Source organism: Suricata suricatta, chromosome 2, assembly GCF_006229205.1.
Source record: "Suricata suricatta isolate VVHF042 chromosome 2, meerkat_22Aug2017_6uvM2_HiC, whole genome shotgun sequence".
NCBI classification, from domain to species: Eukaryota; Metazoa; Chordata; class Mammalia; order Carnivora; family Herpestidae; genus Suricata; species Suricata suricatta.
The window spans coordinates 121,119,274-121,130,839 of record NC_043701.1 but is presented as its reverse complement, the minus strand read 5'-3'; the positions used below and the strand labels follow the sequence as shown (position 1 = coordinate 121,130,839).

Genomic DNA, 11,566 nt, shown 5'->3' with positions numbered 1-11,566 from the left:
GGATGATTAAGTCTTTGGTGTTGTAAAAGCAACTTCATTTAAACATCACCACCACCACCACCAAAAAAAGAAGAGGAAAAAAAAAAAAAGTAAAGAAAATAATAAGGGAAAAACCCAAGACACACTTCCTAGGGGAAAAAAAAAAACAGCATGTAATTTCTGTCCCTGACGGAATGTATTAAAAATAAGCAAACACCACCAACAAGCAAAACAAGTACTACAATGTAAGAATATTAAAAAAAAAAGAAAACCCTCTCACATGCATAAATGAAAGATTGCACACAAAGAACTCACATCTTTTCAAGCTTCAATAGTAAATATTCTGCTACTATGTATTAAATACTGCATGGTTTGCCCAAGCTAAGATGAAACCACATCATAAATCAATAAGCATTTTGCATTTTCTTTCATTATCTACTCAAAGTCAGAGCATGGACTCTTGATTTCAGGGTTGTGAGTTTGAGCCCCATATTGGGCCTACAGATTACTTAAAAGAAAAAGAAAAGGGATATCCTAACAACATCTGGTGATATATGTTTGATAAAATACTTTATCCTCACCTTTTTGGACCTCCAACAACGGCAGTACACAGCTTTATCTCCCAAATCCTCCATGTCAAAAGCATGTACTATCTTGGGGTTGTCTTTCTGGATGTGAAGGTTTACCATAGATTTGTTGCGATGATCTTTAACATAAAATCTTTTGTAAGCTAGATAACCAATTGCAGCTGTACCAGCAGCAATAGTAACTGCTGCGATCCATTCAACTAGAGTAAGGAAGGAAAAAAGGAATAATTACCAAAACGAAAATATATACTAATAACGTGTGTTTTTTACTAACATAAATGTTCAGTAAATCCTGTTTTTAAGTTAAGGATCCCAATAATCAATGGTTTTTAACAAAATGATCACAACACATTGGTGCATACCAGTTCTTGTTAAGACTTTCCTCAGTCTTTACTGAGGTAATTGTGTATTTTCTATTGGATGCTGATAGCTATTCAAGGTAGAAGGAAACTTAAAAATTATTATATAGATGGACAAGGAAAAACCATGCTTAATAATTTTTGAACTGTTCATAAATACATTTAAAATACATGTAAGCCTGTAGATACCTACTTCTTAAAAAAAAAAAAAAAAACGATCCCTGATACATTAAAAAATTAAAATTATAAAGACTCCTCTTACCCCAAAAAATCAGGAGGTGATTATGTTAACAAAATGACTCATTAAAGTTCATTTAAATAGTAGGTCCTTTAGTGATTTTAAAATTTAAAATAGGAGTGCCTAGGTGGCTCAATCAGTTAAGCATCTGACTTCAGCTCAGGTCTTGATCTCCTCCTGGTCTGTGAGTTCAAGCCCTGCACTGGGCTCTGTCCTGACATCTCGGAGCCTGGAGCCTGCTTCAGATTCTGTGTCTCCCTTTCTCTCCTCCCCTCCTTGCTCACACTCTCTCTCAAAAATAAACATTATAAAAAAATTTTTTAATGTAAAACTGAACTGGTATCTGACGGAAAAAAAATAAAGGACAAATAAAGCAAAATCACCCCTTAATATTAAACATTCAAAGAAATATATCCAGTCAGATTCTGGGCTTCAAAGTCATTCAGTGTTTTGTTTTTAAATTTCAAAGTGCTATCTCATTAGAATAAAAATCAGAATGTATTAATTTCATATAAAAGATGAATATAATTAGTCTCTAGTTATAGAGAATATATATTCTCACCTAATATATTCTAAATTTCCATTATCCACCAGTAGATGAGGATTTGAATTCTCTACAAACTTCATTTTAAATTTAATGACATTTTTCTACTCAATTATTTGCTTGACTAACAAGCCACCTATTTATTCTTTTCATGTAGTTTTTCAAGGAGCCCTTAGAAACCCAAGCACTTAACTACCCCAATTCCACAGAACGTTGGAGAGAAGAAAGCTCTGCATAGTCTGGTTAGCCTCAGTCTCAGAGGAGAGTGGTCTATTCCCAGCATGGAGTGGACTGCAAGGAAGAAGTTGAACAGGGGTCAGGGTAAACACACTGGACGGCTTTTCAGCACTTCCTGAGTCAGATCTTCATGGTATTTCAGATAAATTCCCAGACTATCGAATAAAGCCCTAGAGAGGTAAGTGCAAAAAACATAGTCCAAGGCCAAATAAAAACATATAATGAATAATTAACTGTATGGCTTATTTGCACTATTGAGTCAAATTTCTTATTACACAAATTTCATTAATCACCATTCTTAATAGTGCCCTACATTAAACTGGAGCTCATTCTCACAAAACTGTAATGGGAAGGAACAACCATTTTCAGACTTAGTTCCTTTTAGCTTGGTCTTCTCTTTTAGCTTATTTAACAATTTACTTTTTATCAAATGCTTATAATTAGCACGTTCCTTGGATTCTATTTTTAACCATAGTATTTTTCTATACAAAATAGTTTATTTTCCTTCCCATATCATTTTCATTCCTCCTTGCTAAAATCACTTAAAATAAACGAACATTATGTCCTTCCCAGGGGCTGTATGACTGAAAAAACAAGTTAATAAGTTATTTGACAGCTTCAAACCTTTGGACTCATTGAAGAATGTTTTTAACTACACAATTTGTGTAGATTGGTGAATTTTTAGTGCTGCTTCATGATATTACCCTGTAGCAATTCCAAGGACTGCAACTTAGCTCTGATTTGTATCTTGGTTCATGATCTTCCTTTTTGATATATTATTTATCATGAAATCTTAACTCTCTTAAGAAAGTGTTCTCTATGTCAGGAACTGTAGCAATGCACTTCTAAACTAATGGAAAGCCATTCTGAATAGCTAATGTACCTATCACAAAATGGGGTAAAATATTCCTTTGCACAGTATATGTTCAATTATGTTGGCTAAATTTTATCATTAGTATAAACTTAAAAGGAGGAAATATCCCAAAAGAATAAAATAACACAACTCTCTAGATACTGTTGATCTTAGTTACACCTTACTTTTTAGGTGAATTATGAAGTAATCTCTAACGATTTATTCTAATGGTGCCTACATATTACAAAAAGGCCTGAGATCCAAGGAACAACTAAAATTAGTTAAGATTAATTTGTCTCATGACATAAAGAAGGAATCCTATAGGAATTTTTATCTGAAACTCATGATAGGTCAAAAGAATCTTTCTTAACCATTAAAACATTCTTGTGGGCTCTCTTCTCAGATTAGCCACTGAATCCATATGGTATCTTTTTTTAAGAACTTTACTTCCCTGGAATTTTGGACAGTGGAATAAATGACAGAATAACTAACACAGAAAAGAGGTGACAGTAAATACAAGAATTAGAAACTGACTCTAGATATTACTGAAAAGTAGCTGCTCCACAGGGAATCAAAACACATACTATAATCCTACCCTTTAATAAGGGTCACTTTTGATCTTATATAAATGTTATAGTACCATGTGTGCTAGGAAAATGGCTTTGCATTTGCTCCAATGGATTTTTCAGAATGATGGAGCTAGATAAATTCTTAAGAATTTCCCTTTCCCACTTCATAAGTCCTAATCTCTAATCTCATTGGAGACAAATGGAAAAGTTCCCAAATAAGAAATGTTATCATTTCCTTATTGCATCCTGAATCATTTTTTTTCTGGCAAAAAGCTGTGGATGCCACTGGCAACTCTAGGGAAAAGAAGGAAAAGGAAACAATGTAGAGGTAGGCAAGAATGACAAAGGATTTAAAAGTCAACAAATAGAATAGGGAAAGAACTGAAAACCGGATAGTAAACAAATAAAAACAATAAAACCCAAGTGATAATTAGTTCTTGATAGTATATATCTTCTATTAAGAACAGAGGCAAAAAGAGATTTTACCAAGACCCAATCTTAAAGACATTTCAGTTGGCACCCCTCAGACACTCTTTATATTAAGCACTACTTCTGCTTCTTCTAGTTTTAACCTCACTTCCCTTCTTTATAGATATCTTTCAAGGTACAGTATTCCTATAGTTGGATCAAACTCCACCCTGCCCAATCTTGCTTAACAGTGCTTTCTATGTACACAAAGAGATACAACTGATGAGTCAATATAAAGAACAAAATACAGAAAATACATTTTTAAATAATTCCTCCCCTTCATACTCTTCCCTTGGTTTACTACTGTATAACACTGGCTTGTATAATTTAATATTGATCTCAGAATTATTCAGAGATTCAAAAAACATAAACTTATCTCCAAATCCCTTGTTTATAACCCATTCCTCAGTTTTTCTCCACTGTGGGAATAATTTTGTTTTAACTTAAGAAATCTCACCCTGTTTCTGCTCCTTTAGCCTCTTTTCTGTCCAAAATGGTCCTTTCTTGCCCAAAGTCAACTGCCACAGAATCAGAATGTTCTTTTCTTCTCAGGAGAGGGGGAGGGGAGCTGTGTTTAAATCTTTCCTCCCTAGGTCTTTTCCCCAGATCGGTAGGGTGTGCCTGGTAATGTTTTTTGTTTGTTTGTTTTTCAGGCCTGGCACACAGGTGGTGTTCAATATTAGCTGGGTAAAAAGAAATAACAGACTACTAATTTGAATTTGCAACTCCATCTGTCCATTTTACCATCACATCGCTCTTATACCAAATGACTTATCTCTGGCCTCTTCTTAACCTACTGTATCAAAGTGTGGGATTTAAAAATTTCAGATTAAAAATAAAACTTTATTATAGAACATTTCAGACATATATACAGGGATTACTATAATGAACTCCCATTTACCCTCACCCAGCTCCAAGTATCAACTCACTACCAATCCTATTTCATCTATAGACCCAACACCCCCAATATTTGTTTACTGTTTATAACCTGAAGAGCAGATTCAATGAGTTTTGGAGGTATCAAGGAGCAAGACATTTAGTAAACTTCCTAAAAGTAATATATTGGGTATGAGGAGGAGTCACTAGAGATTGGAGACTCCATAGCAGTGACTATAATAAACCAGTTTCTGGTATCAAATAAAAAATAAGTTTGGCATAAGTATGTTGATTATACCTCAATAAGGGAAAAGCAGAGGTTCTTATCACTCACCAAACAGTATTAAGAACCATCTCACTGCATGTGATCTTAGGATTTTAGTTCCACTTATTTTCAATGCCTCTCTGAGATTCATGTCCTGGCCTGATCCCCATTAATTTCATTTATAACCCACCACCCATTATTTTTTCTTGAACATAAAGGAGAATTCTGCATGCATAGACATATTCTTTTGTTTTTCATTTAAAATATACTTAAAAATGCTTACCTCTGTTAAATACTTAAGAGTACCTTAATACCTTAATTCCTTAATTAATTCCTTAATTCATCCTCCCCAAACTAAAAAATATAGATTTTATTAGTGTGGTTTAAAATTTCAGAAAAAATTGAGATCTAAACATTACAAGGTGGATTCCTAAGACAATATCTGTCCCTACCCTTCCACACTACTACATTTGAGGAAAAGGTAAGAAGGTTCTGGTCAAAGAGTTTTACAAAGGTTTTGGGTCTTTTGGCATAGTCCTCATAACAACCTTTATGTTTTTAGGTGAAATGAAAAGTAATTACTTCTCCTAACGAAGTTGAGTACTTCAAGTTTAAGCTGATCACCCTCTTCACCAAGCAATATCCAGTCCCTTAGAAAAGGGGAAGCTAATGGGAAAATCACCTTTGGATTCCCCTAAGGTTAGATTAAACAAAACAAAATAGAACAACCCACAAACTTGTCTTGACTCCAAGAAAGATTAGCCTGCAGATAGTGTTAAGAAGTTGGAGTTCACCTACTTCACATTTCAATAGTATGCTATCTAAATGGAAGCTAGTGCCCATTTACACAAAATGACTCCACATTTAAAAAGTCCAAGTTGGAATCTTTCAGTCCATTATCACGTACCAGTGGCTCAAGTCAAAGGAATATCTTATTTTACACAGCAGTAAAATACAGGTTTGAGTTTAAAAACAAACAAAAATCCCTCCCTATTTTAAATGCACCAAGGAGCCTCTATTTAAAGGACTCTCAAGATGAGCATCCTTTAGAATAATTTTGCAAATAATCACCTCCTACATACTTCATTAGTAACTTAAAAATGTCACGAGGTTAGTCACCTTATCTCTCCCAGGTAACTTTTGGCAACAGAAGTGGAATTATTTAATTTAAAGAGTGGATTGCAAAATTAGGTATCAAGTTAAGAGAGCCTTTACAGAACCTGGCATTAACTCTAGATCCTCAATATTTACTAGATGACTCAATAGGGCTCTTTTAAATTAACTTCTGGCCAATCTCTTAACCTTTATTTTAACTACTGTTACAGGGAACCAAACCATGAGACAAGGCATTTTATACCTGGGCAGAGAGATCGCGAGTATGACATAGCTGGTGCACAGTATTATATTAACAGTTATACCACAACCAAGGATTATTATAATGTGAAGCTTTACATTAATCGACTGCTAGAGAGTATCTTAATTTTAATATGATCTACGTTTCCAAAGGCTAGACTAGCACAAGGGAAACATGGCTGAGAAAGCTGAGAGCTCAAAGAGCTTTGTTTCCAATCCTCTGTACGGTACTACTGCTGAAGTTGAGGGCTATAATTAAAAACAAAACAAAACAAAACAAAAACTGGGAAAATTGAAGACCTCGGAGTGGTTTTCTTTCCTTAAAAAAGAAATATGCAAAACTAGGATGTAATTACTCAAGCAGTGCTTCAGGGTTGCAGGAAATCGGCAGTCTCCCGGAGATTTAAACCTAAGAAGAGGGAACCGATTTTTTTTTTTTTAACTTTTCCTCTTTTCCAGACCCTGTGACTTAACACAGAGGTAACTCAGGGGAGAACAAGAAAAAAAAACAAAAACAAAAAACCTAGCGGCGGGATTCATTAGGTTTTAGGATTTGGCTAGTTATGGAAAACGTGGACCCGACTTGGGTAGATGCCTCCGTGGCTCCCATGCCTGGAAAGATAACCAATCCTTACCCAGACATCTCCCCTTTTCCTGGTCTGGCCCAAGGAGCTCACAGGCCCGCCCTGCCCTTTCCCTTCCACGTCTCAAGGTTACAGGACTGGCGGGCTCTCATGGCAGCGGTAACAGCCCAGAGAGGAGTTGAGGAAGCTGCAATCGGTGCGCAGGCCTCCAGCCTCACCCGCTCCCAGGTCCCACTTCACCTCGTATGCCGGAAGACAGACTCATGGCGCCGTCGCTCGCAAGGCGTGTGCACAGGACACTAATCACAAACAGGCTCTCACGGAGGACAGGAGTCAAGGTGCGAGAAACGTCCTACATGCAACAACTCCAGGCCGCTACGACGCAGGCCCCGCGGCTGGCCGTAAGCACGTGTGTATTGCCACGGTAGCTGATGATGAGCATGCGCGGAACTGGTCCCGGCCTTAAAGAAGTCTCGAGTTGGGATTTTGACAGCCGCAATACTGGGGAGGGGGAAGAGACTTACAGAGGTTGCAATTGAGTTTGCGCAACTCTAAGGGGCGGAGTCCTGGAGCCTGGGGCAGGGCTTTGAGAAAAGACAAGCTAAGGCCAGAGTTTTAGTCTTTTCTAGGTGTGTGGGGTTTCTCTGGGCAAAGGACAGGTGCTGTTATAACACTCGCCATAATCGGGTATCTAAGATCTTATCCACGGTTTTCTTTCCCAGTTCGGCACCTACAAGGCCATGTCCAGCCTTCGTATTAAAAGCCAGTGACAGACACACAGGTATCAATTGTGAAGTCCTATTTCAGAACGTCTCTCCCGGTGTACAACACTTCTGCTTTTGAGTCAGTTATTTCTGGGAATCTTAGACCTGGGCTAAGGGCTAAGTGCGGGGGGGGGGCAGCGGTTCATTTCTGCAGAAAAATATACTCCCTCCTTCCTCCCAAGTTTATTGTCTATCTTCTACAGTCTGAAATTAATGTCGTTTTAAAAATATTTTTTTATAAAAGCGGTTTAGGGGGGTTAGAAATAACTCAACGGATGTTTTGAAGATACATTTTCTAAGAGGCTGCCTGTTTATACTTCTATTGTTTTGATGCAGAGTAGGAGTTGGAGGGAGCCGACTGTAGTCAAAGGGTAGCTTCCGAAGCCACGCTTGGCACAACTACTGGCTCCCAACTTTCAACACGTGACTGATTGCTCCTCACCATTGGAAGCCTCTGGCGTCTTTGAGCTGGACCCCAGGAAGCGTTGAAACTCCCACTGAATGAATGAAGGTACCACAACCCCCTGGCATTGTAACGCCAGATGGGGAGAGTAAGGGTGAGAAAGCCCCAGAGCGCGCTTGCCCCACCCGGTATCCTTCAGCTCTCCTGGGCGGTGCTTAGCTCCCGCCCGGCTGCGAGGGGTCCAGTCCGGCAGCCTCTGGGCATGCTCAGTAGTCGCGGCGGCCGCAGGTCGCGCAGTCGGAAGCTCGCGGTAGCGGCGGCTGTGCGGGCGGCGCTTACGCGCGCGGCAGCTGAGGGGACTGAAGGACGGCGGGAGGGGGCGGGAGCGCGGGAGGTGGGGCAGCCGTCGCCGTCTGGGCCCCTGGGAGCTTGGGGCGTCGCGGCTGTCTCTTCTCGTCTCGGTTGGGTCTCCAGGGTTGCGGGTGGTAACTGTAGCCGCCGCGGCAGAGAGCAGCGGGAGTCGGAAGCTGAGCTCTGCCGAGAGTTGGGCAGGGGAGCGCCTGCGCCTCCGCGGCGTCATGGGCCCCCTTCCCGGGCCTCAACGGGCACCAGCCGCGGGAACCCCCGGGCCTCCTCGCGGCCAAGCCTGAGCGACCCCCGGGTTCTCTGGCTCCCCCTCCCTCCTCCCTGTTTTTTTCCTGCTCTTGCTGCAGCTACAGCTTCAGCTCTGCGTTATGGCAACGGAGCCGCCATCCCCTCTCCGACTCGAGGCTCCTGGCTCCCCCGAAATGCGGACCCCACCCGTGAGCGAGCCCACCCCCGAGGGCATCCAGAAGCCGACGTGCTGCAGGCTCCGCTTCCTCAACGGTTGCGTGCCCCTCTCTCATCAGGTGGCCGGGCACATGTACGGAAAGGACAAAGTGGGTAAGTGTGGGTGGTGCGGGGCTAGCCGCTGTCCTTCCGCCTCTTCGAGCCCCCGGCCCGCGAAGGCAGGTGGGCGCTCACCGGCAGGACTGGACTCCCCTGTGGTCTGCGCGCTGAACCCCCGGCCTCTTCCGCTGTCACCCAGAGCCTCGAGACCCGTGCAGAGAGGGCTCGAAAGGGGGGCGATGTAGGGTGGTGGGACGTCACGCTAGCGGCAGGAGGTGGCGGGTAGAGGAGTGTCTGGTGTCCCCAGGAGAGTGGATGTTGGTTGGAGACGGCGTTGTTAGTGAAAAAAAGGAACTTCATTTTTACTGGACAGGGAAGTAGATTCTCCCCTGAGCACAATACAAGGTCACTTTATTATAGGTGGGTAGCTATTGTACAAGAAAAGGAATTAAATGCAGATGATGCGAATCTAGTGCTTCTGTACTTTGTGCAGCTGCATACCTGGAGGGGAAGAAAAAATATAGGGCTTATTTCATTGATTGATTGATTGACTGGAAACGCTTGTCTTGACTTATCCACGATCTTTCTCCCTGCTGGGCTGAGAGGTCTTTCTGCATTCCCCTGGTTCTCAGGAGGCGTGGTTCCGGTAGTGCAGAAACTCGAAATCAGGGTAGGAAATAAACCCTGCTGTTACACTAGAATAGTACTCAGTTAAAGATACTCAGTTATTCTTGCTGAGAATGAACTGAGGGTTGAGGGGGAAGGGGGAAGGGGGGAAAGAGGGGGTGGTGATGATGGAGGGCACTTAAGGGGAAGAGCACTGGGTGTTGTATGGAAAACAATTTGACAATAAAATATTATGGAAAAAAAAGATACTCAGTTATTCTTGATTATCATTTTAAGACTTTGTCAATGACTGTGTAATGCATTTTGTGAGCCTACCACATTCAAAGCACAATACAGGACCTATCGCAGTTTATTCTCTTGGTGGTGTAAAAAGTTCAGTTTAGGAACCATAATTCACCTATCTTACCCACACTGGTTCTCTGGGCCATGATTCCTAGGGGAATCATATATATATATGAGTATGTAAGTAGTGGGAGTATCAGACTTGGAAACCACTAGATACAATTTGGTTTATGCTAGTAAAATGATTAGGGTTTAGACTGGTAAGATAATACTGACCGTTTTAGATGAGATAGCTGAGGACAAGCCTGTTTATGTGACAAGCCTGATGTCACCCAGCTACTGTGTGTTAGAATTGGGAAACCAAGGGTCCTGCCTCAGCACTATATTTTTCCACTGTGTATTTTTCTTGCTGATAACAACTCAAAACCAGGGTATTTGAAAATGGATGAGTATTGGTTTGAATGTATGTTATTTCTCAAAGAGCAACATTTCTTACTGCTTTTATCTTTACCTAACCTTTTCTTTGGTCTTGTTGAAAGGCGTTAATGACCATTCCCTGTAGATTGTGTGCACTAAAATGTGCATTCCTTGAAGTTAGAGACCAAATTTGTTTATCCTCTTAGTGTTGTATAGGGATTAAATTGAGAAGTGTTGAGGGGTGACTGAGTGGCTCAGTCTTTTTGAGCACGTGTTGATTTCTGCTCAGGGCATGATCCCAGGGTGGTGGGATGAGGCCAGTGTTGGATTCTATGCTGAGTGAGGAGTTTGCTTAAGATTCTCTGTCTCCCTCTGCCTCTCTCTCTACTTCTCTCTCTAAAACAAAATATAAAGAAAATAAGACAGGACTTTAAAAAGAATTGGGAAATTGTTGAAAGTGTGAGAAATGACAGTTTTTTAGTACACACAGGTAAGGAAACAAATATAGTGTTCTCAAGATGCTTAGCCTAGATGGAAGGAAACAATGCATTCTTGTGTGTGTCTTCTTCTTGTAATGAGAATTTGAGAGTAATTATGGAATTACTGTTAATAGATTTATATTGCATATCTATTGATTTATATTAATGAATTGTAATGATAATATTCCTAATAATATTTTAGAAGCTGAAAAAAAGTCATTGTTTCCCTATTGGTCCCTAGAGATCAGCTCATGTGCAGTGGAGTATAGATAAACAAAAAATCCCAACATAAACACAGTCTCAATAGTGATTGTCATTTGAGATTATAACAATTGCTTTTCAAAGTATATAATAGTGAGCTTGTTGCTTATTCACTAATTACAGATGTACTCTAAATGTGACTTTAAGCCACCTTGCAAAACAGTCACTGAAAGAGTTAATTTGTTACCCAAATTACCTAAATAAAGGAGTAGCTGAGATTCTAATAAGAGACCTTAATTTTATTTATTATTGCATTCAATTTAAAGTAAGCTTCCCCCCCCCCAATTTTATAAGGTTCTCTTGACTAGGGATTGCTTCATACATACTGTACTAACAACTTAATAAATATTTTGTTGAATTTAATTCTCAATTATTTACCCAGCCTAACATATATTGTTAGTGAAAGGACACCTGAATGATGATAATCTTCCCTACTCATAAAATGGATAACAAGATAGTAATTCAAAGTTCAAGAGTTTATTGTGTCTCTCTACTATCATAAATCACTTATAGTTGTAAAGTACATTGTGTAGATCATACTTTGGTTTGGC

The 11,566-nt window shown here is 40.0% G+C and overlaps 2 protein-coding genes across 2 annotated transcripts in view; one reads left to right on the top strand and one right to left on the bottom strand.

Annotated features, from left to right (window-relative positions):
* CISD1 (CDGSH iron sulfur domain 1) overlaps window positions 1–7,367 on the bottom strand; it is a 13,290-nt gene extending 5,923 nt beyond the window's left edge. The window contains exons 1-2 of the mRNA XM_029931717.1: window positions 7,153–7,367; window positions 561–766 (exon numbers count right to left, since the gene is read on the bottom strand). Of these exons, the coding sequence (XP_029787577.1) occupies window positions 561–766; window positions 7,153–7,177 (231 nt within the window). The 5' untranslated portion in view covers window positions 7,178–7,367. The remainder of the gene's footprint in view (window positions 1–560; window positions 767–7,152) is intronic.
* A 1,344-nt stretch (window positions 7,368–8,711) lies between these two features.
* Window positions 8,712–11,566, top strand: part of IPMK (inositol polyphosphate multikinase) — a 65,109-nt gene continuing 62,254 nt past the window's right edge. The window contains exon 1 of the mRNA XM_029931715.1: window positions 8,712–9,003. Coding sequence (XP_029787575.1) covers window positions 8,814–9,003 — 190 coding nt within the window. The 5' untranslated portion in view covers window positions 8,712–8,813. The remainder of the gene's footprint in view (window positions 9,004–11,566) is intronic.